The 27,896-nt window shown below is 41.5% G+C and overlaps 1 protein-coding gene across 1 annotated transcript; it reads left to right on the forward strand.

Moving 5' to 3' along the window:
- Positions 1-997: 997 nt before the first annotated feature.
- Positions 998-27,896, forward strand: KRR1 (KRR1 small subunit processome component). Its single transcript, XM_089674088.1, has 10 exons — positions 998-1,108; positions 5,411-5,589; positions 7,615-7,749; positions 15,403-15,528; positions 15,608-15,691; positions 18,695-18,751; positions 18,872-19,042; positions 23,059-23,136; positions 23,324-23,417; positions 25,993-27,896. Exons 1-10 carry the CDS (start codon positions 1,042-1,044, stop codon positions 26,130-26,132), a joined length of 1,131 nt encoding a protein of 376 aa, XP_089530214.1. The 5' UTR covers positions 998-1,041; the 3' UTR covers positions 26,133-27,896.

Raw genomic sequence — 27,896 nt, forward strand, 5'->3', positions numbered from 1 at the left:
ACCACCTGCCTGGAGTTTGCATGTTCTGCCTGTGTGGGTTTCCTCCAGGTACTCTGGTTTCCTCCTACACCCCAAAGACATGCTGGTAGGTTAATTGGCTCCTGTCTAAATTGGCTGTAGTATGTGTGAATGTAAGTTAGGGACTTTAGATTGTACACCCCTTGAGGGTTAGGGACTGATGTGAATGTATAATATATAAGTAAAGCACTGCATAAATTGACAGCACTATATAAAATCCTGAAATAAATAAATACTGACAGAAAGATTCAATGAACTACCACAGTACCTTGGTAGTTCATTGAGAACCACATGCCAACAGCTGCCAAGGCTGTCAGGACTTGTAGTTCATTCATTCACAGAACACTGTGAATGAATGACATGGCTGTACCTCTGTCACAGGGGGGTGGGTGCAGCGGCTGCAGCATTGGGAACAAGGTAAACCCCTAAAACCAGGTGGAACATATTCCCAAAGGTGAACTTATCCTTTGAGCGTAAACCAGGCAGATGGCTTGTTATGGGTATTGTCAGTGTTTCCATTTTCTGTTTAAATATTGTCTTAGTTTTTATTAGGAGTCCTGTCATTTTTCAGGTTGTCAGTAAAATACGTGCTCCGTCAGTAAATTTTTGAATGTGCCGTCAGTAAAAAATGCTGCGGGAGGTTGGCAACACTGGCTGATAGTGATGACATCTTGTAAAATCATCCGTAAGGTCATTTTGTAAAGCGCTGAGCAAACTGTTGGTGCTTTATAAATCCTGCATAATAATAATACATCATTTTACTGCACAGGAGGTCAGTGGGAATTCTGTATAAAATATATGTCTCATGAAATGGTCCTTGCTGCACAATTTAATCACATGCTAAAATGAACTGCAATTTGATTCCACTGTGATAGTAATCCGTTTCCACAACACAGACAGCACATTCCCCCCTGAACTGATCAGTCAGAGGAAAGGAAGGCGGAACTAATCTCTCGCTGCTTGTCGGGAGGAAGGGGTTTCGGGTCGCACCGCCGCTGTTTAGGTCACGTGTGTAGAAGCAGCATGGCGGAGGAGAAGCAGGAATTACAATCCAGTGCCGGTAAAAAGAGACCGAGAGAGAGTAAACCTGGTGAGTGGGTGAGGTGCAGAGCCCCTGTCCTGATAACTCGCTGTTATTTGTCTTCACTGACCGGGGAAGCGGCCATGCGGTTGTCCTTTACGTGCAGCATATCCCCGAGCATGCCATTGAGAGCCCTTCCTGTACAGTGCACCCACATGGAGGGAAGACCCTGTCATCGCACCGTGCACATTACAATCCGGATGTTATGGAAATGTGGAATGAAGTGCTCCATCCTGCCCATTAAATCCTAACTCCAAGCTGTGACTTTATGAAGTTCATTTGGACCAAATAGATCCAAATGAACTATTTACTTCACTAAGAGATGTGCCTGCAGAGAGCCCTGTAAAAACTGTATGTACAGGCTGTACTGGGCGTTATGACTTACCTACAGGTAAGTGTCTATAATAAAGCTTACCTGTAGGTACAGCTAGGGGCAGACTGGCAACTCATGGGGCCCCCGGGCAATAGGGGATCATGGGGCCACTGTGTCCTTGCCCAAACTCAAAAAAGCCTATAAAAAAGGTACCAGGGACATCTCATGGGGCCCCCTACTGACCTCGGGCAGTGCCTGAGTTTCCAAATGGTCAGTCCGCCTCTGGGTACAGCGAATATCTCCTAAACATGCACTGTTGAGGAGATATTCATGTTTGTAGCAGCTGGTGACGTCACTAGTGGATGCGCTCTGAATGGATGGCCCGCTGGAGTATGCCGTCCATTGTACCGCAACCCCGTGTGCATGAACAGGAGTGATGTCATCACACAGCAGACATTCAAACAGGTGGAGAGTGCAAACCCAGAAGAAAGATCAAATGAAGGTGGAAGTGCTGACAGTGTGCCCCTGGGGGGGCTTCGTTTGAGCCCTGGTTCACATTTATGTGCAGAATTCACGGCGTTTTCAGTGCGAATGGTGCACCGCTTCAGAATCGCACCCCATTCATGCGAACCGTTGTGGGTGTGTATGTTAAGTTAACAACACCCCGAAAGCAGTCTGCAAAATATGGTGCGATGTTCAGAATTGGATCGCATAGGTGTGAATAGCCATGTGATCTGATTCTAGTGCGGATCAAAAAAGGGTCCTGCATGTTTTTGATGTGGTGCAATTAGAGCCATACAAAATGAATGGCTCCAATTGCACCGCACACAAATCGCATGTGATCTGTACAGGAATGCGGTGCGGTTCCTGTGCAAATCACATGCGATATACCGCACCGCACATGTGTGAACCCAGGCTCAAGGTAAGTCTGTCATAACGTGCTCGTATGTGGTACATACTATGATTTACTAAAGGCAAATAGTCTGTGCGCTGCAAGTGCAGTTGCTCTAGATCTGAGGGGAAGCTCTGCTGATTTCTATCCAATCACGTGCAAGCAAAATGCTGTTTTTTAAATTTGCCTTGCTTGTGATTGGGTATTTTGCAAAGTGAAGCTTTACCTCATTTACTAAGCTCTGGAGCAACTGCAGTTGCAGTGCACAGTATATCTGCCTTTAGTAAATTAACACTATGCCTTAACCTCTTCCTGTCCGCCCATTCTACATAGATGGTGGACGGGAAGCAGCACCGATGCGGGCTAACATTCCTTTACGTCAGTCGCATCGATGGCTCATGCACGGCTCACAGATAAATACATCAGTGGTTCATATAGTGAACTTGATGTAGAGTTATTCACCCTGAGGTCATCACAGAGGACAAGGGGGCATTCTTTACGTCTGGAGGAAAAGAGATTTAATCTCCAAATATGGAAAGGTTTCTTCACAGTAAGAGCTGTGAAAATATGGAATAGACTCCCTCAACAGTTGATTCTGGCCAGCTCAGTGGATTGCTTTAAAAAAGGCTGGGATTCTTTCTTAGATACACAGAATATAACTGGATACTAACATTTATAGGTAAAGTTGATCCAAGGAATATCCGATTGCCTCTCGGGGGATCAGGAAGGAATTTTTTTTTTTCTGCAGGAGCAAATTGGATCATGCTTTGCTGGGTTTTGTGCCTTCCTCTGGATCAACTGTGGGTGTGGGATTATAACTTTTTTTAATGGTTGAACTGGATGGACTTTTGTCTTTTTTAAGCCAGAATAACTATGTAAGTACAAGAGCACTTACCAACGCCATTGCAATTCATCAAGAACTACAAGCTGTCTGCCACTATGGCTGACAGTACTTGTAGTCCATTTGTTCATAGAACTCTGTGAATGAAGCATCTGTGTGGGTGGAGCCGTGCATGGCCGTGCTGTATTTGAATTGTGACAGTGGGTGCAGGGAGAAGATCTCCTATCCACTGTCACAATGGGTGATCAGGTCAGGGTTCCAGTAGGTGCTTTATTAACATGGGTAAATATGGGTGTAACTGGCAATTAAACAACAATGAAAAATTCCCAGCTCACTTAATTATGCTGTCTTGAAAGTCCACATTAAAACCAGGGGTTTAGTTGCACACATTTGCAAATATATGTGTAACCTGCGGAGCCTCTTCACAGCACGCTAGTGTACAGCAGTCCTAACTCTATACATTTTGAGAGCCTCCAAATTTGGAGCACATATATAATAGATTAAGGGCAGGTATGCCTGGAGCCCTCCTTAAAGGTATAGGGGCGCACTGGACACCCAGCAATAGCACAATAGAAGCAGAGTGTTTACACTCACAATTAACATCTGTTTTCTAATCACAGGAAGAGTGCTAGCCCAGCGCACCACTTTACATGCACAAATGAAAAATCAGGATGGCTGCACTTCCTTGTTCTTCAGAGCAACACTTTATTTGTTCAAAAACAGTCTATAAAAGTATCTTAATGCTCAATAAGACAAAAGTTCTTCCAGTGTGAAATGTGCGTTACCTGTCTCTCTCCCCACGTGTACTTTTGTACCATTGAGATGCTTTTATGGACTGTATGAACAAATAAAGTGTTGTTCTGAAGAAAAGGGAGTGCAGCCATCTGGATTTTTCATTTTGGCATGTGGGTGTAACATGTTACTAAAAGTGAACTTATCCTTTAAGGCCCCTTGCACAATGGGCCATTTGGTTGCAGTGTGCCCAAGAGGGAAAGGTACAGCGTCCAGCCCCACTGCAGCAGCCAGTCAAAGTCTGGCAGGCTGCGGCTGGACAGGGTAGTATGGGGTGGATGTTTTATCGAGTGCTGCTGGCATTTAGGGTCCTGACCAGTAGGGAAAGTGGTCCCAGAATGCAGGTCTTTTGCATTCTGGAACCTGGTTCCTGACTGGACAGGGCTGTAAACGCTGTCAACGCTTAGCACAATGTACAGCCTTGGACTGTGATGGGCTGCCTTCAGCAGAGCTGGAAGCTACACCTGTCATTCATGGCACACTGCAGCCAAACAGCCCACTGTGCAAGAGGCCCGAAGTTTGTTTACTTTTACATAAGTGGATCTGTACATTGCACTAGCAGCTCTGGACCCTGTAAACATAATGGTTGCAAGGATGATGAGTAGTCATCGGTCAGTGCGGCCTCATGACTGCACTGACCAATGTTAATTTCTTACTGCTTCTGTGAAGCTGTTCCCGAAGAATGCAGCTCAGAAGAGATCCTCATTGGTCAGTATGCTCATATGGTCCCACTGTTCAATGACTGCTTGCTATTGTTAGCATTATGATACTTGCAGGCTCTGGAGCTGATAGTGTAGTGTATGCCGTATGTATTATTTTCTTTAAAAGAAACTTACCCTTTAATGTGTTTAAAAGTTTAATCATGCCCTTACTTTCATTTCTTTGTTTCAACAGGTATGGTTGTCTTTTCTGTTTTTATTTTACACTGATAGTTCACTTCAAACACTGGTTCTAATTTTCACAGGTTCCACATAAAGCTTTTTCACTTGGAAGTGATCCTTTCCATTCCCCAAGTATATAAACGTGGCAGTACCTTTATAATATACTCTGTTGGCTGATTTAATGCACTCTTTCTTTTCCCACAATGCAAAGCCTAAGGGCACTTTCATGCTGATCAGATGTGATTTTCCCTGCACTGCGGGTTTTGTGTGGATTACTTGTGCTTTGCCATAGACTTTTATTGCATGGGGCAGTTGTGGTGCATTTTATGAAAGTGCACCAAAAACCCTGCATGCAGGACTTCTCAAGTGCACCTTAAAAAGACAAGTTCACCCTTTTAAAACAGTGCACTTAGCTTACAGTTTTTCCTTACAAGGGTATAAATTAAATCCTGGGACATATCCCAGGATTTATATCCAATAAAAACCTGCTTTAAAATTCTGAATCATTGCATACATTTGAACATAATGGTCAGTTGCTCTATAAGTATGGTTCAGTGAGTTTGATAATAATGTATTTCTTGGCTTTATACAGCTATAGATGACTCTGAACTTCTCACAGTCCCAGATGGCTGGAAGGAAGAACCTTTCACTAGAGATCATAATCCTAAAGGATTGCTGGAGGAGAGCAGTTTTGCCACGTTGTTTCCCAAATATAGAGAGGCTTATCTGAAGGAGTGCTGGCCTTTAGTGCAGAAAGCACTAGGGGAAGGTGTAAGTATCTTGGTCTTTATTTACCAGTCATAATAATTTGTAGATAAGGACTGTTGTGTTTGGCAGTAAATATGTAGAATTCCAGCAACTCATCTAAATACACAGGGTACAGTTTATGTGCATTGCCAATGTAAGGGTAACGCTGTTCAAATACTGTTGTGTTTCATACATCCCTGTTGCAGTACTTTCCTAATTATACTTCCAGGACAGCACGAGAGAGGTTCCACCTATCTAAAACAGGAAACACATTATGTACTATCAAATAAAAAGAGAGTAGTCACCTAGTGCCCTCAATATTTGTGTTTCTTACGGCCTAGCAGGAACATCAGAATGGTTTATTTTTCCCTCAGGCCTTCGTGCTAGTTGCTGGGGCCTCCTAGTATATGCTCTCCCATGATTCCATGAACCGTGAACTTGGAGGGGTTGCATATCTGGGGTTTTTGTAAGTATCCTAGTTGTGGGACCTTCTCACCCCGTCACCTTCTCGGTTTTCTTCAAGGTTCCTTCTCCACCGGAAGAGAAATAACTATCTCCATAGTGCTGAGGCTCTAATGGAGCCCTCCCTTACATTTGGTCAGGTTCCAAGTCCTCAGTGGCTGGCTGAGCCCCTGACATTTCATCGTTACCCACTTGCTTATTAGATGATCAATTAGCATAGTCACATAGTCAGATTTACTGAATTTTTCTGCCTCATGTAAGCTACTTTACACATCTGCCATTGATCCCAGTGAATGAAAATATTTGATTGACATTAGGTAGAGATATTCGAGTCTTGATTAAAATATAGCCCTCCATTTGCAGTCTGTTTTCTGCCATGTAGGGGATTTCTGGTAGGTGATGTAAAGATGCATTTTCTGAGGTTATATCAACATTATTTAAAAATCCATTTATTGGACTAAATGAAGTTTTATTCTAATTTGCTAACTTTGAGAGAAGCTCACATTCTTTAGAAGATGATTGTTGTGGACATGACCAATTTTAAATATTGGTCATTGTTAGAATATTTACTGACTGAATTGTTCACTGCAGATTATAAGCACTTAAGTTAAAAAAAAATAAATGCCTTGTTTACATGTAAAACCCTCTCCTCAGAAGGAGGTTTTCATGCGTGTATCAGTACAAAGAGTCTACCTGTGTGCTTATATTGCAAAGTCTTTTCTTCATTCTCTGCTTCAGCCCTGCCTGTGTCATCAGCACTACCTGTCCGTTTGGGATAAGAAGTAGAAAATTCAAAAGTCATTGTGCTACCACACATGACCATCATCTCTGTGAGCCTGGAGCCAGGGGACATAATGGAGATATAAAGACAGCAATGTTTTTGTTTGTTTTGTTTTTTTATGGTTGAATGTTCAATAACAGAGATTGGTAGGAAACACTTTTCGGGAACATCTCTGCTTTTTTTCTTTCCCATTGGAAAAAAAATAAAACTTCACTTTAGGGATCAATTAACTCCACTAAAAAATGGATTGATTGTTGTTGGTGTCCCCCATTGACACAAATTCCCCTCACTTTTTGTCTTGCTGACACAACAGGAAGCTCTGTCTGTATCTCTCCAAACTTAAGATGTATTTTGCAACAAATGAATATTGCAAACACCACATCATCAGACTTATATCGATAAAGGTCCCTGACAACTCACAATGCTTCAAACTTTGAATTATTTTATGAAGGTAAAAATTCAGGTTGCTTTCTTCAGTATGTTTTCTTTACAAATATTGGATAATTTTCCTGCTACCCTGACCACTAAGATCCGAAAAAAATTTACAGAACATGCTTTTGCTGCAGAAGCCACAGCTACAGGTCTGGTGGTCAGGTACAGTACGTGATTAGAAACCTAGGTATTAGTCATGTTATAATTGCTGAAAGGGAGGATCAGAATTCAAATGGAGCCACTAGTCTGCATTGCTGTCTGTGAGCTTTATACTGCCTTTACCAGCTGATAAGTATGGACAATCTTCTACTAAATACTAATAATTCCCTTATCACAAAAGTATATCTAATTCCCAGTGTTTTTCTTTTTTGCAGTTTGTGAAAGCAGAATTAGATTTAATTGAAGGCAGTATAACAGTTACCACTACCAAAAAGACATTTGACCCTTATATTATTGTAAGAGCAAGGGATATGATAAAGCTGTTGGCCAGAAGTGTACCATTTGAGCAGGTGAGTATACTTTTAAGCTGTCATTTTCTGTGTTGATTTGTAGAAGCCTTATTGCAAAGCACCAGCGAAAAAGATTTTTCAGTAGGGCTTATGTAGAAGAAGCCACACATGCACAGTACCGTTTGGCCTGCTGGCTCACATGAGGAAAAGAGTGCCGATGGCCTCACCTTCAAGTCCACATTGCCTTCTCATTTCAGCTCTATGTGGGTGGGGGGGTAGTCTTTGGAGGGTGAGGGGGTGATTGGATTAAGTTATGCAAAATGCAGCGGACGGGGGTGTTTACATACCTGACGTGCATGGATCGGCAGGCTACGCACTTAAGCAAAAAGGGAAGCACCTTAAATGTCCTACGAATGCAGTGCATGCAGTTATGGCAAGCTTGTCAGCAAAAAAAAGGTGTTAAAACAGGCGGTGAGGAAGCGTCATTGCTTTCGCACTGCCTGTCTGTACTTACGTAAGCATGATCTGAACGCAGATTGGGCTTTAGAAGAAAGGGAAATTTAAATACACATCTAATGTACCCAAATAGTATTATCTTTTAGGCCTAGTTGACACGGGCTTCATCTTAAAAGAATAGTGTGAACACCAAACTTTTATGAAGCTTCCAGCAGCTTTCTAGAAATCTTTAACATATCGTTCAGCTCCAGTATGAGAATGTTAACCTCTTGCTGACTGTAATGTATATATGCAGTGACAAGAAAGTTGGGCTCTAATGCCCAGCCTCCACCCATATGTGTCCGCAGCAGCCTGAGATTGTGTGCTGAGAACATGCTCCCACTAAAGCTCACTTTAACTTCTTCCCTACCATGCTGTAGCTGTCTTTTGTCTTGTGTCTACTTCTGGGACTACGTCCATGGACGAAATTCCAGAACACGCCGCCAGTGGTGCGCTGCAGATGATCGTTGTGTCCTTTGGAAACAGCTGATCACAGCGGCCTTTTACCGTGTGATCAGCTGTGTCCAATGACACTTTACTCACGCTGTCACAACATGAGGAAAGTACTACCTATAACCTGCAATTGTCAGAGAAGTGATCGGCACTGTTCATCAGGGCATTGATGATCAGTGCCCACCTGTGTCGCCCACCACTGCCCCCCACCAGTGCTGCCCAGCAGTGCCCATCAGTGCTGCCTATCCATGCCACCTCATCAGTGCCCATCAGTGCTGCCTATCCGTGCCACCTCATCAGTGCTGCCTATCAGTGCAGCCTATCAGTGCTGCCTCATCAACGCACATCAGTGAAGGAGAAAAATTACCTGTTTGGAAAAATTTTTAATAGAAACAAAGAAACTTTTTTTTTTTTTTTTTTTAATTTTTTGCTCTGTTTTTGTTTATAGCGCAAAAAATAAAACACCCAGTGGTGATTAAATACCACTAAAAGAAAGCTATATTTGTATGAAAAAAAGGATAGACAATGTCATATGGGTACAGTGTTGCATGACAGCGCAATTGTCTTTCAAAGTGCCACAGCGCTGAAAATTGGCCTGGCCAGCAAGGGGGTATAAGTTCCCGGTAGGCAAGTGGTTAAGGGCTGGTGGGGGGCACTGTTAAAAGGATAAACACAGAGCGCTGACTGTTCCTTTAAAGCTGCTTGTAAGCTTTCAGGTTGTACTTACTGAAGTTTTCCAGCAGCTCGTTTAAAGATAATTCCACTTTGCGTGCAAAAATGAAAATGTTATCTCTCAGCACCCTCCCCAGTCGTCGCTGCAATTAATTTTTGTTATACGAGTTCACTTGCATGCCTGCCAATGTACCATTCAGTACACTTCTCACTCAGTACACAGCCCAGGAGGCTGTGTTTCAGAATAATGTCTGCAATAGCAAGCAGTGATTAGTCAGTGTGGTCACATGACTATGCTGACTAATCGCCACATGGTTACATGACCATGCTGCCTAGTCATCACATCCTATTGCAGGGGATGCCTAAAATGTACGTGTATCTTAATGAAAAAAAAAGGGAGAGATTTTGTATTACCTGCTGTACTGAACTGTCTTTTGGACTGTCTTTGTCTACATCTGTGCTATTGTTGATGCATTCCTACCTGTATAAAAATTTGGAACAATAAAGAATGTTGTTGAATATCACAAAAGCAGAAGAAGATATTTCCAAGGGCATTCCATATGTCAACAGAAAGCACTGAATTTTTTTGTACAGGTTTAGAAAGTTACAGCAGCTTCAGATTGAAATGGAAAGGTCATTTTTAATAGCATTAACCTCTTGCTGACTGCCCACCTGTAATGTATTGTGGACGGGCAGCAGCTACAAGAAAAGTTTCATACACGCAGTGCTCCCAAGCTGCAATCGGAATGAAAATCCCCCTGAAAGGGACCCTGTGATCATTATGCGATCTGAATCATAATAGCTCTGCTTCTCTTCCTGGTGAGCTGTGATTGGCCTACAGCTCTCACATGGTACATGAGGCCAATCACAGCACCCTGTACCATGTGTCCAATGTAGCCAGTCGCAGATCACTGTCATTTTGAACTGTCATGAACTTAACCCATTCATGACAGTTCAAAGCAAGCTTTGCATTGCAGGAGCAATAAACTTTATTGCTCCTGCAAAGCAAAGTGTAAAAAAAAAAATCCCTGATCATCCCCCCCTCCCCCAGAGTAGTACGATGTTACTATGGTGACATCGTACTACTCTGATAGAAGTATTTTTAAAAAAATTGTTTAAATAAAATACTGTACTGAAAATTTTTTAACTACTTGCCAACCGCCTGCCTGCAATGTGCGAGTGAGCGGCCGCTCTGGTCAAAGCGACATACCCTTGCGTCACTTTCTATTTAGGGGTGTGAACATGCCTGCGCCCCCCCCTGCCTCCCCCGTCGGTCCAGGGAGAGAAGAGAGAACATCACAGTGAGTAAAAGCACTACATTTTACATACACACTTTAGATTAGCACATTTAACCCTTTGATCACTCCGTCACCCAGCCAGTGCCGTTAGTACAGTGTTAGTATATAGAATTTTTCACTGATCACTGTATTACTGCCACTAGCGAGATCAGATAGTGTCAGGGTCTGTAAGCACCTCTCCCAGCCAGGGTCAGCTAACGTTAGATTGTTTGCACACTATCGCACTCAAGCTATAGGTCGCTGATCATCGCCATTACTAGTATAGTGTTTGTACGGATCAAGATATTGATCACAAAGAGAACTATACCAGTGCCTCCCGTTTGCTGCCAGCACTAGCATTTAGCCTCTCCTCTGTTTTTCACGGAAGTTTTGCATCAATTGATTGTGGCCCAAAGCAATTTATATGCACAGTATATCACCGCTCACCCAAATTTAGCTCTTAGCAGACAATTCGCATGGAATTTAAAAATGTTTTGTGCCTAACTCTCAACGTGGGTATTACAAGAAAGAATGAATTGCGGTCATTTTGGTCCACAGACCCAATTCATCGTATGCCAATGTTGTCTGCTGTTACATATATGACCAACAAGAACCAGCAACATACTGCTAGATTGCTGGACTTTGGTTATACTGGGATGATGCCTGCAGCTACAGGCATCATTCTGGTATTGTTTTTTTCAGCCGGGGGTCAGCTTTCATCCAAGCAATCATAGTGGCTAATTAGCTGCTGGATCGTTTTTACAAGCAGCGGGAGGGGACGACCAGAATGGCTCCAATCATCTCTATGGTCTAAGAAACTGGAGGCTATGAACATTTCATAATTTCCGTTTTGCTGGATATTAACAGCACCATTTTCAAGTTGGGAAAGCATCTGATCACACCGATCTTGGTGTGATCAGATGCTTTAAGGGCTAGAGGAGAGATCTAGCGTCTAATAGACCCCAGATTTCTCAGAAAAGAGCACCTGTCATTGCCTATTGCTATCACATTCCCTGTGAACAATAAAAGTGATTAAAAAAAAACAGGGACAGTGTAAGAATTAAACAAAAAAATAAACAATCACCCCCGCCCTCCTTCCTGTACTTATGCGCAAAGGCAAGTCCCGTTTCGGTATGTAAATAGAGGCTGCACCATGTATGTGAGGTATCACTGCAAACCTCAGATCGAGGGCAGTAATTCTAGTGCTAGGCCTCCTGTGTATATATAAAGAGGTGACCTGTAAAGTCTTTTAAAGCGATGCCTGTCAATATTAAAAATGTACTTAATTTGCCACCGTTGCACGGGCGTGCGCAATTTTAAAGCATGTCATGTTTTGTATCTATTTACTCGGCATAACATCATCTTTTATATTGTATCAAACAATTGGGCTATATATTGTCTTTTGTGCATTAAGATTCCAAAAAAGTTTATTTTTTTTTCCCACAAAAAATTGGCATTTGAAAAATCGCCGCGCAACTACTGTGTGACATAAAAAAAAAATTGCAACACTCACCATTTTATTCTCTAGGGCCATTGCTTTAAAAAAATATACAATGTTTGGGGGTTCAAAGTAATTTTCTAAAAAAAATAGTTTTTCATGTAAACAGTAAGTGTTAGAAAAGGCTTGGTCTTCAAGTGGTTATATGAGTGGGTGATGTGTGGCATACACTTCTAATGTTGGCCCTGAAATGCCAGGATAGTAGAAGCACCCCCCCCCCTCCAAATTACCCCTTTTTGGAAAGTAGACTCTCCCAAGGTATTTAGTCTGGGACTTAGTGAGTATTTTTAAGATATCATTTGTTGCCACAAGTTTTTGGAAAATGAAATGTACAAATTCAAAAATGTATTTTTTCTTTTCTTTTTCAAAATCCTGTGACAAAAATTATATCTGCAAAAAAACTCACTCTGCCTGTTATCAAATTCCTTGGGGTGCTTTCCAAAAAGGTGTAATTTGGGGGGTGCTTGTACTATTCTGGCATTTTAGGTCCTCCGAAACTTTGATAGGTAGTGAGGAAGTGACATGAGGAAATATGCCCTTTGAAAGCCTGAAGGTGGTCATTGGATTTTGGGGGGCCTGTATGTGGCTAGGCTGCCAAAAAGTCTCTCACGTGTGGTATCCCCATACTTAGGAAAAGTAGCAGAATGTGTTTAGGGGTGTTATTCCACATATAGCCATGGCATACGTGAGCAATATATCGTTTAAGTGACAACTGTATGTAAAAAGGAAAAAAAAATTTGGTCATTTTCAAAAAATTTGTGGCAAAAAATAAAATCTTCCATAGACTCAACATGCCTCTTAGCAAATTCCTCGGGATGTCTACTTTCCTGGCATTTTAGCACCTCTAGAAATGTGATAGAAAGTAAAAACTTTTACACGAATCAATAAATATGCACGCCTTGGGATTTTTTTTATACCAAAAATGTATCAGAATACATTTTGGCCTAAATTTAAAATTTTCAATTTTTTTGTTTATCACAGAAAATAAAAAACTCGGTGTGATCAAATATCACCAAAAGAAAGCTATTCGTGTGAAAAAAGGACATACATTTTGTTTGGGTACATGACCGCACAATTACCAGTTGAAATAGCACAGTGCTAAATAGCAAAAAATGGCTTGGTCAGGAAGGGGGTAAATCTTCCGGAGGGAAATTGGTAAAGTGGTTCTGAAGGCAGGAGGTTTTTTTACCTTGATGCATTCTATGCATTTAGGTAAAAAACCTTCTGCATGCAGCTACCCCCATCAGACCCCCTGATACTTACCTGAAACCAATCTCAATCCAGTGACGTGCACAAAAGCAGGCTCTCTCTGAGCTCTCTCCCTCCTCAGACATAAGCTGGAGCCAATGGCTCCTGCTGCTATCACAGTCAGTGAAGAGGGGGTGGAGCCGTGCCGTGCTTTTTGGGTCCTATAGACACAGCCAGCTCTGGAATGAGCACACACAAGTGCCCCAATAGCAAGCGGATTGCTATCAGGTAACTCGGTAGGGAGGGGGCCAGGAGTGCTGGGGAAGGGACTCGAGAAAATGGATTGGGGCCATTGCCCCATTATAAAAAAAATTTGCATTTGTTTTTTTTTTTTTTAAAGGTGAACTTGTCCTTTTAAAAGCTGCTTGGGACAGCACAAAGGCTAGGATGCTTACTTTGAAGCACTTGGCTGCTAGGGTTCAGGTCTTCAGGACTTTATTTACAAAAACATTAACTTTGTTTAATCACCTCCCGCCCGCCATATAGTACAATGACGGGCGCAAGGTGGTTCTCCCGTTCTGATAGGACGTCATATGACGTCCTTCCATTCTCACCGCGCATGCGCGGCTCAGGCAGCGCGGCGATCGCCGGAGTGCTGTGTCCCTCGGACACAGCGGATCAAGGAAAGAGCCGAAGATGTCGGCTCGGTCATGTGATCAGCTGTGTCCAATCACAGCTGATCACATGTAAACACGGAAATGCCGGTTATCGGCATTTCTCTTCGCCTGATGAGGAGAGCCGGTAATCGGCTTTCCACGGAGGGGACATGTACACTGATCATCAGGCCACTGATGATCAGTGTGGCCCCAGAAGTGCCACCTGTCAGTGTCCATCAGTGCCACGTCACTGCCACATATCAGTGCACATCAATGCCACATATCAGTGCCCATGTGAGCTACCTTTCAATGTCACCCATCAGTGCTATTCAGTGCCGCCTATCAGTGCCAGTCAGTGCCGCCTAACAGTGCCAGTCAGTACCGCCTTATCACCCATCAACGGAAAGAGCCAAATATGTCAGCTTGGTCATGTGATCAGCTGTGTCCAATCACAGCTGATCGCATGTAAATAGGGAAATACCGGTTATCGGCATTTCTCTCCTCTTGAGCTGTCACGCTGACAGCTCGAGAGAAGAGCCGGTAATTGGAATTACACAGAGAGGACATGTACACTGATCATCAGGGTACAGATGATCAGTGTAGCCCCAGCAGTGCCCATCAATGCCACATATCAGTGCCCATCTGAGCTGCCTTTCAGTGTCACCTGTCAGTGCTGCCTATCAGTGACATATGAGTGCTGCCTTTCAGTGCCCATCAGTGATGCCTGTCAATGCCCACAAGTGCCACCTATCAGTGCAGCCTATCAGTGCCCATCACTGCAGCCTCATTAGCACATATCAGTGAAGGAAAAAAATCACTTATTTACAAAATTTGATGACAAAAACTAAAACTTTTTTTTTTTCACAATTTTCAGTTTTTGGTTTAACAAAAAAATAAACCCAGAGGTGATTGAATACCACCAAAAGAAAGCTCTAACTGTCTCAAAAAAATGATAAAAATGTCATATGGGTACAGTGTTGCATGACCGCCCAATTGTCATTCAAATTGTTACAGCACTGAAAGCTGAAAATTGGCCTGGGCAGGAAGGGGGTATAAGTGCCCTGTAGGCAAGTGGTTAAGAATATGCAGTGCCTGTTCATGCACCTATGTGTACAGGCAAATTGTAAACAATGGGCTGCATTTTAGATCTGTAAAAAAAAACCCAAAACACTGTACTGAGCCTTTTTCATGCTGCAGTGTGCAAGAGGCCCAATACTTTAAAGACTATTAACCATAAATTCATACTAATTATTTAATAGAGCTTGATTTGATGGTCGTCTAATGCTTTCTCTTTTTACTTTTGTATCTTTAAATGCAGTTGTCTCAGAATATACTGTTAGAAAATCTTCACTTTTGATTACCCGCTTTATAACTGTTACTATTAATGTTGCCTGATGTAATTACCTGTGATTTTGTTTGCTATATGAGAAGAAAAAATGATTTATAACTGTTATTTCACCTTTCTTTCCCTCAGGCAGTAAGGGTTCTCCAAGATGACATGGCCTGTGACATTATTAAAATTGGCACTTTAGTTCGAAACAGGGAAAGGTTCATTAAAAGGAGACAGCGGCTTTTAGGACCTAAGGGATCTACTCTGAAGGTATTTTACAGAACATTCATCTCTGCTCCAGAAATATTGTTTTCACAAGATTGTCTATTTAACGTATGATTCTTTTCAGGCCCTGGAGCTTCTCACAAACTGTTACATAATGGTTCAGGGAAATACAGTATCTGTTCTTGGACCCTTTAATGGCCTTAAAGAGGTAATCTAAAAAAAAAGCTTATATTTTCACAAGTATTATTCTTGGTTTGATTGTATGTGAGTGATTCCATTGCTCTTTTAGGTAATGTGCTCATAGTGTAATCTGACAAAGGAAGTCCATATGGTTGTTAAACATCTTAGGAACCCCAGGGAAATGGAATATCTCTTTAGTCCATGGGTGTGCATGAAAGACAATAGATTTTCCAATTGTACTAAGTATAATTATGTTAAATCTTACTTACCAGTAAATTCCCATCATTCCCACCAGCTGTCATTTTACATTAAGTGAACTATAGAAGTGTCTGCTGTAGCTGCAGAAAAGAAAAGTGTATAGCTAAAATGATTGACACTAATCACATCCACGGTGTGGTCATTTGCCTAAAATGGCACTGTGCTGGTTGGTATCTAAGCAGCACACAGTTTGTTTATATCAGAAAGCAGAGATGACATTCAGAGGTATAACTGCAGGATCAGAAAAATTGAGCCTTCGTAGTTAGGATAGAGCAGCAATAATAGAATGGAATACAATAGTAGAACTGAGCATGGGTTTCACAGAAAAGTTAAATATTTTGCTGGTAGGCAAATGGCATTGTAACAGTTTTAGCAGAAAAGTACACTTATTTTTTTACTTTTTCCAACCCAATGAAACTGTTAAAAACAAGCCCAATTCCTACAGGTTATGGTGAGGCAGACATAGAAGGTTAGTTCACCTTTAAGAAAAAGTCTGCATAGCTCCATCCTGTCCGGTTGCTAGGTCGAGCCAGCCATTGGAAACTCAGCCCCAGCATCACAAGAATGCGCATCGTACTTGTTAAAAGCCCCAGGCATGCTCTGCACTCTTTTCAGTTTTGGAGCCGCTGAGCTCTGCACAGAGCAATTCAAATCAATTCTTTTTTTCCCCTTTGGACAACTGTACATCCAGGACTGCTTGTTTTTTTTAGCAGAGATATAGCCGTTAATTATAGAGCCAGTTATTTTAAATTTTATATGGCTGTTTTAGGCTTGTTCACTATCATCATTGCATTGCATGGAAACAATTGTTTTTAGGTAGTAGGGCTTTGGGGACCAATGAGACGGTAAACACTTAGAAATCCCAGGGCATTCTGGATTCAAATATCAGCTTTCTGCTCAAAAATCAGAGCTCTGGCATGCTTCTTATCCCTCAACGTGACAACATCAAGACTTTAACCAATTCAGGGGTGTTCTTGTGAAGAACGGGAATGTTTGAGCTCTGACATTGCAGCTAGAAGTTAAAGTAGATCAATACTCACCTCCGATCTCACAATGTGCTTTCACGGGGTTCACTGCCTGGCACCCAGCTTCTGGGTCCTGAAAGCCGGCTGCTCTCATTGGCTGGGTGGGGATGATATCATGTGCAGGAGTTCTGTCAAATTTTGGCATTTGTCCAAGAGGCCTGCGTGGCTCACTGTACACGGGAAGGTAGGTAGCTTTAATGCAGATGAGACAAAGCATGTCTCTTCTGCATTAAAAATGCTGCCTCTCCATCCATTTTAAATTTTTACCTAAAGTTCCACTTTAATATTCACATTCTAGGTTTGGGGATATCTAGAGTACATAATCTTATAGAGAGTAGAGTGTATGTGCAAGTGACTATATGTGCATATACTTAAAGTTTTTCTAAAGGCAGAAGTCATTAGGTAAGGTAAAGCTCTCCCCAAATACCTTAAGCCGATCTTGATCCAGCGCAGTGCCTGGGAGCAGTTCTCTCCTCATTGGACATGAAGGCATTAGCGGAAGCCATTGCCTTCTGCTGCTGTTAATCACAGCCAATAGACACACAGAGCCCAGTTTGGGATTTAACCAGAATGCTTCCCCCCCATAGCAAGTGGCTTGCTATGGGGCTAATCAGAAGGGAGGAACCAGGAGTGCCAGCAGGAAATCTGAGGAGAAGAGGATCATGGTTGCTTTGTGCAAGACCATTGCACAGAGTAGGTAAGTATGACATTTTGTTATTTAAAAAAATACCTTTGAAATCACTTTAATAGCTGATATTGGTTTAAAAAGTTTTTTAACCACTTGCCCTCCAGAGGATTTACCCCCCCTTCCTGACCAGCCCATTTTTGTGTTAATGCGCTGCGTTTCTTTAACTGACAATTGTGTGGTCATGCAACGCTACACCCAGATGAAATTTACATCCTTTTTTCCCACAAATTGAGCTTTCTTTTGGTAGTATTTGATCACCTGTGCGGTTTTTTATTTTTTGTGCTATAAAAAAAAAAAAAAGACTGACAATTTTGAGAAAAAAAAATATTTCTGCCTTTTTGCTATTAAACAACATATCCAGTAACAAAATTTTAAAAATCAAATTTCGTCATAAATTTAAGCCAAAATGTATTCTGCTACATGCCTTTGCTGAAAAAAATCCCAATACGAGTAAATGAATTGGTTTAAATGAAAGCTATAGCGTTTACAAATGGCGGTGTATATATACACTGGGATTTAAATTTTTTTTTTTTTAACTTTACTAGTAATGGTTGCGATCAACGACTTATAGTGGGACTGTGATGGGTATTCTGACACTGGGGGGAAACTGACTTTGTGTCACTGACATCCCTAGTGGCACCAATACAGTGAGAAGTGCTAATAAAAAGCACTGACACTACTAATGGTACTGGGAAGGAAGAGGTTAACATTTGGTGCGAGCGTCAGAGATGCTCGGCAATCACCGGCCGGGACCCAGTGATTGACACCCTCAGCCGTGAATGGCAGTGCGGGTAGGGTGTGCGCGCCCCCTACAGGGAAATGAAAAATCACGTATATATACGTGATTTTGTGCACCCGTGCTGCCCTGTAGCAGTACGTCTGCTATAGGGTGGATGGGAAGCAGTTAACTAGAGCACAGTGGTGCTCTGATACTGGAATATCTCTTCACTCAGTGTCCATGCTATGCAAACAGCCTCATATGAGACATCCTAGCTTAAATAACATCCACCTTTCATTTTTCCAGTAGCATTATTTTTTTTTTTTTTTTCTAACCCTACAGGTTCGAAAAGTTGTTCTGGACACCATGAAGAATATCCATCCTATATATAACATTAAGGTAAAAGGTAGTTTTGTATTTTCTTTTTGATAATATGTCCAGCTTTTTAAAAAGCTGTGGTATCGTGGTTGAAAGGAATTACCTATGTGTTTTTCCATGATTTTATGCTGTATCCTATAGGCTTTAATGATCAAACGCGAGTTGTCAAAAGACCCAGATCTGAGAACAAAAAGCTGGGACAGGTTTCTGCCAAAATTTAAACACAAAAATGTGAGCAAGAGGAAAGAACCGAAGAAAAAGAAAATCAAGAAAGAATATACACCATTTCCACCACCACAGCCAGATAGCAAGGTATGGTGCTTCTGCCAATGCGTAAATGTAAGAAAAATTTGTCAGAAAAAAGAGGGGCACTTTTTTTGTACTAATTATTTATTTTTTTTTTTTCCAAGAAATTTTTATTGAGATATGAAAGGCATAACAAGTCATAAACAAATACGGATCGCAGTCCGCGCAAGTCTTTAAGCATGTTCTCCCGTAACGCAGACGGGTTCAGGACATATAAGTAAATCGTAGCACAACCTGAAATACAGTCCTAAGAGGAAGGCATAGTATATACCCATAGCAATGATGTTAGCAGTATGTAATATATAGAAAGACGGGGTACAATAGCCCTTGTGTAGGGAGATCTAAAGAGACAGGACAGTGAGGTATATAACAATAGTCGTGTCAACTCAAGGCATATATGTCTTAGGATTCCGTACCTGAACATTATAGATTAGATTTGAGGAGTATTGTTACACCTGTGTGTCTGTAAGTACTCTGTACCTTATGAAAAATATAGTTAGTTAGAATACGGTAAAGAAGTGAAACTGAGAGAAAGAAGAGATGGGAATGAGACGAGCAAGGGAATGGAGGAAGAGAATGAGTATGAGGAAAAATATCATAGTGGGGCGAGGAAGGACATAGGGGACGAATACAGAGGAAGAGAGAGAGAGAGAGAGAGAGAGAAAAAAAAAAGGGGGAGGGGGGGAGGGGGAGGTGAATGGGGGAAGGATGAGTTATATAACTAAATAGGCATAACCAAACCAGACATATCAGTTAGCAGCTTCCAGGCTGAGACAGATTCAATCTTTACTTAGAAATACAATTTCGTTAAAGTCCCGTAATGTAACTATTCCTGAGGTGCACGTTCTAGGGGTTTCCGTGTCACCAAATCTCCTCTCGCTCATTCCTTCATTAGACAATGATAAGTATCGGTAGTTTGGAAATGATTCCAACACGCCCAAGTCTTTCTGAATCTCTCGGGGTGTTCTTTTGCCACTGAAATCAGCTCCTCCATCTCTGCGAACCTGATGATCCTAAGAAACCACTCTCGCACGGTGGGAACGTATTCCGATCGCCAATGGATCGGAATACACTGTCTTGCCGCATTTATCATGTGTAAAGCAAGCGACCTACGATAAGTCCTCACTGAAAGTGAGGAATGATGAAGTAGACACTGTGCTGGGGTAAAGTCTAGGGTGTATGTAGTTACTTGTGTTATTATGTCCAAAACTTTTCTCCAGAAGGGTTGCAGCCGCGGGCAGTCCCACCAGATATGTAGAAGAGTACCTGTTGCCCGGGAACATCTCCAGCATAGATCTGAGGCGTTAGGATCAAATTTACGAACCACAGATGGAACTCTGTACCATCTGGAAAATAATTTATAATTGCCTTCTTGTGTAGAGACACAAATGGAGCCTTTATGCATATGGTCGTAAATGTGGTCCCAGTCCTCTGGTGAGATTTGAAGTTGTAGGTCACGTTGCCAGGCTGAACAGGTCTTCCGCGAATGAGATGTGTTAGTACTTTCAAGACAGGAATAGAGCTTAGATATAACATGCCGCTGGGGGATGTCTGTAAAGCAGAGCTTCTCAAATGCAGTAAGCGGTCTTGAATAGTCTTTTAGATGTGGGGAGTTACGTAAGAAATGGTGGATTTGTCTATACATCCATGGTGTTAGTGTAATGGATGGCCACGTCTTTGCAATGTCTTCTTTAGATAATAGGCTAGAATCTTTGAAGAATTGACCCACTGTAAGATTCTCATCACGGCCATACCCAGCGAGAAAGGTCGGAGAAATCCCTGGAATAAAGTCCGGATTCAATTTAAGCGGAGTAAGAGGGCTCGGAAAGGAAGATAGTTCTTTTTTCTGGAACAACTGAGCACTACAGCATAGAGTGGGACCTATAAGTGGGTGTTCTCGAAACTCGGAAGGGACGTGAGAGGTTTTCAGCCACGGGGAGGTGGAGAGTGGTATCTTTGAGAAATCAGCCTCTACACCAACCCACACCTTACGAGTGTGGTTTGTTGTCCAGTCCACTATTCTGGCTAGGTGACAGGACCTGTAATAACGGGTAATATCTGGAAGTCCTATACCTCCACTCCTCTTGGGCATGGTGAGTTGGGCAAAGCTAATTCTTGGGCGTTTATTATACCAAAGAAAGGAGGTACAGAGCGTTCTATAGGATTTGAAGAATGAGTTTGGTAATTGGATTGGGATTGTCTGCAAAAGATATAATATTCTGGGGAGCACGTTCATCTTTAGTATAGCTGCCCTACCAAACCAAGAAAACCAGGGTTTATTCCATGTCTGTAGGTCTTTGGAGATGTCACGTAAGAGGGGTAGAAAATTTTTTGTATATAATTCCGAAAGATGTGTTGGTAATTGGATTCCTAAATAAGTGATAGCTTCACGTTGCCAAGTAAAAGGAAAATTTGATGTCGCTTGTTTCAACACATCCGGAGTTAATGATACATTAAGTGCTTGAGATTTAGAAAAATTGATTTTAAAGTTAGCCAAGTATTGAAATAGTTTGAAATCTTGTAGCAAGTTTGGCAACGTGATATGCGGGTCTGTTAGGAAAAGAAGTATGTCATCAGCAAAGGCTGCCACTTTATGTAGTTTGTCATTGATCAAAATCCCCTTGATGTTAGCATTATCCTTAATGCAATTCAATAAAGGTTCCAATGTAAGGATAAATAAGAGGGGTGACAAGGGGCATCCCTGTCTGGTCCCGTTGCCAATTGAGAAGGAGTCCGAAAGGTGACCATTAACGCGCACTCGCGCTGTGGGGGCTATATATAGAGACATAATAAAAGTCAAAAAGCGCAAAGGCAGTCCCAGTCCAATCAAAACTGCCTTGTACTAATTATAATAAAGTTGTGTTATCTGTCATAGTCTAGGTCAAGAGTAGGCAATCTTTTAAACCTAATGTAGCAAAAAATGGCTATAGGTAAATTGAGATTGACAGATATGTTACAAAATGTCTACTTCACACTCTCAATGATAGAAATGAGGATTCAGTAAATAAATTGTAAAGCAAACCATAGTAATAAATTAACATCAAGGTTAAAAGTGTGAAGAAACCACAACATCTGTGTCAGTGACTGCGAAAACAACCCACAACATCTGTGCTAGTGATTGCAAGAACAACCCACACAATTTGTGTCAGTGCAGCAAAATACCCAATGATGGTGGCCTTGCACAGTTTTGGAGACAATGGAGCCATGGCTGCACCGCCATGATGCCTCGATGCTTACCCATGGCTGAAGCTCAGAGTAGAAGGGGGAGGATGAAGAGGAAAATGGATGATCAGGCCAGGAGGAGATCCAGTATGATCAGACCAGCCACATACCTGATCATGGCGGAGGTGTGACAAATCCCAATTGCCCCTTGCGACAATAGTAGCTTTCTTTCATAAAGGATTGCTGGGCAGGACCCAAGTTGTCAAACTGATCGCTCAGTCCTGTAGATTATGCAGGGAAAATTCACGGCTCTCCTCCTGTAAACACTGGACCTCTGTGCTGGATCCCAAAGGGTCCTGCATGCCATCAGATTGTGGTATGCATGTCAAGTGGTGTGCATGCCTGCAAGTGTTTGAACACTGGTCCATGGTCTCAGACTGCACTGGAACTTGCTTACAAGACTCCCATAAGTAGTGCCAGTTTAAGGACTGTGCTTTTCACATAACTACAATTCCATACCTATTTTTTGTTTTCTACATAGAGGTTGTTTTACAGAATTTATTTAACTACATTGGAATTGAGAAAATCCAGTGAAGTGTTCAAATTAAAACCACATGCAACACTAGTGACAAGATAGAGAAGCATGTAGCAGAAAAATAACTATCATTATAATGTAATAAATGAGCTAATGACTTCTTCGTAGTCCCTTGAAAAATTGAGGAAATTGAGCCGATGGACATATGATGGTTAAATGTCTGAAAGAATGATGTACCAACTATTCTAACATGGTGGCATGTATGACTCTTCTGTAAGTTTTATATGTAAAACTGTTTAAACTATTTCCTGTTTTGGCTTTATAGATTGACAAAGAACTGGAAAGTGGAGCGTACTTCCTGAAAAAAAGTCAGAAGAGGAAAAAGAAACTGGAAGAAATAAAAGTAATGTTTTGTCTAATACTTTTAAAACACATAAGTGTATGTCTGTGTATTGTATTTTAAAGAAAATCTCTGCTCAAAACCGATAATCCAGGTTTGCTTTCTTGCTGTCAACATAGTGATATACCAGTCAACTGCATTGCCTCAGAATACTTAGTCTAAAATGTGATCTTTATTTGTCACCCTCCAGACCAAACAAGCAGAAGCTGTGTCTAAACGGCAGGAAGAGAGAAACAAAGCGTTTATACCACCAGAGGAGAAACCAGCAATAGAGCCTCAGAAAGGTAATAGGAGCCACGGCGGCTGTACACCTAACATTATATGGTTGACAACATAGTGTAAACTGCTTTTCTTTAGTGTGTGTGTGTGTGTAGACCAGTGTTTCTCAACCTTTTTTAAGTCAAGGCTCCCTTTAATCATTTCAATACCGGGCATTTTCCCCCCTTCCTGCCCAGGCCATTTTTCAGGTTTCAGCGCTCTCACACTTTAAATGACAGTTGCGCGGTCATACAACATTGTACCCAAACTAACATTTTATCATTTTCTTCACACAGCTAGAGCTTTCTTTTGGTGGTATTTGATCACCACTGGGGTTTTTATTTTTTGTTAAATTAACAAAAAAAGACAGAACATTTTGAAAAAAAAAATACGTTTTTCTTTGTTTCTGTTATAAAAGTTTGCAAATAAATAATTGTTCTTCATAAATTTAGGCCGCGTTATACTCTGCTACATGTCTTTGGTGAAAATAACCCAAATTAGGATGTATTTTTTAGTTTGTAGGAAAGTTATAGAGTTCACAAACTATGGTATGGATCTGAACATTGATCAATCCTGAAGTACTGACAGCCAATCTATTTTCTTGAGGTCCAAGAATGTCAGAATAGTACAGATATCCCCCAAATGACCCCTTTTTGCAAAGTAGACAGTCTGACGTACTTCATAAGAGGCATGGCGAGTTCTTTGAAGTTGTATTTTTTTTTGTCATTTTTCGGAAAATGAAAAAATAAAAAAAAAATTTCACTATTTTTCTTTTTACATACTGTCACCAGTGCAGTACAGCGTCATCATATAACTGGCATGGCGGTGATCAGGGACACTGACTGGTGACAGTGTGAAAAAAAAAAAATATATATTTTTTTTTTATTTTTTGTTTTTAATTTTTTATAAAAAAATTTTTCTTTTTTTTTTTTAAGATTTCACTATGTCCAAAGTAGTACAGTGTTACCATAGTAACATTGTACTACTTTGGGGAAGTGATCAGTATTTTTTTTTTTTTACACAATTTGCTTATAGCAAAGAATTACTTTGCTATAAGCAAGCATTTACCTGCATGACATCGATTCATTCAGGTTTTTTTTTTTTTGTGCTTAGCTGTGATTTGGCCACAGCTAATCACATGACGTGCATGTGATCGCTGTGACCATTCACAGCTAGACACTAGCATACAATGGATGGCATGAATTAAGCCATCCATTGTATACAACTGTCATGTGACCTGCTGTGATTGGTCACAGCAGGTCACATGGTACCGGCAACGGGGCCGATACTCAGATCTGTCATCGGCCGTATCCGAGGTACACGGCCGGTGACAGATCGCGCTGCTGCGCGGCTCTGCAAGCATGCGAACTGCGCATGTGTGGGAGTACGCCATATGGCGGCCTCCCGGAAAGCTAGTGGATTTTTCCAGATGCCATACGGCTATTGGCCGGGCGTCAAATGGTTAAAATTATGGACAGTCCCGAGGCACCCTTTAAAATTACGGACAATCTTGAGGCACCCCATTCTAAAATTCTAAAATGGGGTGCCTCCAGACTGTCCATAATTTTAAAAGGGCACCGCATTCTAAAATGTGAAAAACTATGTGACCCCAGCATTGATGGAGAAGGGCAGAGGAGGGTCAAACTAGGATGCTGTGCAGGCAGCTGACATCCTCCTTATCAAATGATGTCATTAGTTATCAGGATGCCGACACTAGAAGGTCGTAATGGAGCACAATGATAACCTGTGGCTTTGTGTAACTAAAAGGCAGGCTCGTTCCATTGCTGGCTTGTATACAAATTTTGGGCAATTTTTAGACATTTTGCCAAGGCCACCCCTGAAGAAACCTCAAGGCACTCCAGGGTGCCTGGGCACCCTGGTTACTGCAAGCTTTGGTGCTAGGATAATGAAATGACTGGAAAGATTGCAGCATGTTTCTAGGAGTCCCAGTAACAGCGACTGTCAAAAAGTGGAATACACTTCACAAGAAGTTTTTAACAACCATTCTTGTAAATATTTCTGGCATTTTCCATCCATTCACCTTGCATATATTTGTGATCGCAGAGCTAAAATTCTGATCGTATGGACTAATTCTTAGGACCCCTTCACACTGGTGGACATGCAGTGTGGACATGGACACAGCCTGCTATTCTCTATGGGGCGGTCAGATCTGTTTACATCTGACTGTCATCTGATCCACTAGACGGCTGTGGAATGGATCGCCATCCACCTGTTTTTAGTGGATGGGATGTCCGTTTACTTCCGCCTCCCCATAGAGAACAATGAAACAATGAAAATCAGACAGGCGGACCCGATCGGTCTGCCCGTCTGAAAGGGCCCTTAAGCTGGCTGTATTAATATTGTGCTGGTGAAGATTTGGATATTTTTCAGTGTAGTCATTGCAATCAGATTAAAATAGTTATCCAAAGAATGGGGAAATTCTTGCAATCGTTTAACAAAGTTTCTATTCGTGTGTACACTCGAACTGTTTGTTGACTGGCTTATTGATCATTTAGGATTGTATATAAAATTGAAAAAAGGTGGTTTTGTGTATGGTCATCTGAATCGTACTAACCAAAACACTGTCTGTTATATTTCCAGGGCCCACTTCCACCAAAATTGATGTGAATGCCATTAAAGAAAAAGTAAAGAAAGCAAAGGGAAAAAAGCTTGGTGCTCTTCCAGAAGCAGAAGTAAAACAAAAGTTGTTAACATCTGACAAGAAGAAAAAGAAAAAATGATAGATGTGCTTTTCTGATACTCTTCCTTAATAGAAAAGTTTTATCAGATTGTTTTGTTCTAAGAAGATAGCCCAATCCTCCAATGGCCTACTATAACATCATGTTAAATAGAGTACATATTTGAGAATATTGTACTTTCCTTTTCATAAACTGTGACCTTTCATCTAGCAAATGAGTATTTGGGGTAGCATTGATAACAGTTGCTGCTGGTTTAGTGCAATGACATTGTAAAAGTCTTTTCACCAGTTTTCTGTGCAAAATTATTCAAAATAGTTTCATCTGAAATCCATTTGTTTAACAGTAAACCCAAATATTAGTATAGGGAGTGAAGGTTATTTTGAATGTCCCCTTTCTAACATAAATGCCTACTTTAAGGTTATGAAAGTGCAAACGTTGGGCATTAATATTAAGATAGAAAACCTCTAAAGGGTCTAGCAGGTGTCAATCGCTACTGTGTAGTATTTTAATGTGTGCTTTCTTCAAACCGCTTACAAAGTTTCTTTGTAGTTTTGCTGCATAGCACAACTTCAGCTTTACTTTTGGTGCCGTGCTGACATCAGCACTGTAGGTATGGCAGAATGGCTTACAGGAGGCAGGGATAGCTACAAAATACCTACAGTCCTGGGACAGGATAATCCCAAGCACAGGGCAACAATGCAGAACTGCGCCCCTTTCCTGCTGCTAATGCATGACGTAGAACGGGTGTACTGCCTTGCCCCCATCCTCTGCCACCTTGCTGTAGCTGCCCATGGTTGGCATGAAGTGTGCACTGTACATGTGTGGCCAGTCAGTTACTTTTTCCAGCTAGAAGGTAGTTGTGCATGCACAGTGTGGTTTTGTGGGCAGACAGCAGATGTAGTAGCAGACATGTAGCTGTGACCCACTGGTTGCCAGCCACTCATCTGGAGCATGCAGTGAGGCTAGCTGTCCCTCTTGCCTAGCCCTGAATACCAGTGCTGGTGTTTTCTACTTGAGTTGCTGATGTCTGGCGCTGGGCCAGAAATACTGTGGTACTATCCAACAAAACAAAAATCTATTTTTTTTTTTAATAGTTATTTGAAGAAAGCCGACATTTTTTACTGCACACCAGAACTAAACATCTACTAAGTCCTTCTAATCAATGAAACAATGGATGCCCAGAGTTTGGCTTTATTGTACCTTTCAGTGGTCCTGAAAGTCAGCCCTATCTGTCATAGCAAGCTATTTTATAGAAAACGTGAATTGAAAAATGGGTATTGAGCAAACCTACTCATCCTCCCGCAGCCCAGAATGTAAAACAGTACTTCGTGCCTGAATTTGAACAGGTAGCTTCCGATAGATTGCAGTACCAAAATAGTAGGATACAGCAGATACAAACACTGGCATTTTTGTCTGCTGTGGTCTACCATTTTTGTAATAAGGGATACTATTTTTGACCCTATGCAAATAAATATTTTCAGAAAAAAATGTGACTGCATACCATCTTTGGGGGCTCGAATGGTGGATCATGGCTGTGGATAGTGACACTTGTCTCATGTTACATGCCCCCCTCCTCCATAGATAGGTTTACTTCAAGTGTTATGATATAATAACACCAAGTTATCCAGATAAGTATTACTTTTTCAAGAGGGTATATGCATAAATCGTTTAGCAAAGCTGGAAACAGTGAGACTAATGTCATTCTAAGCCTGCAGGTGGTGCTGTTTTCTAGAAAATGCATTTTTTCCAACTAGCATTGCAGCTGTTTGTATCATTTTTGTAAATATATATTTTTACATATCAGTA

Source organism: Staurois parvus, unplaced genomic scaffold (genome assembly GCF_062004578.1).
Source record: "Staurois parvus isolate SC_StPar_1 unplaced genomic scaffold, SC_StPar_1.0 ptg000147l, whole genome shotgun sequence".
NCBI lineage: Eukaryota > Metazoa > Chordata > Amphibia > Anura > Ranidae > Staurois > Staurois parvus.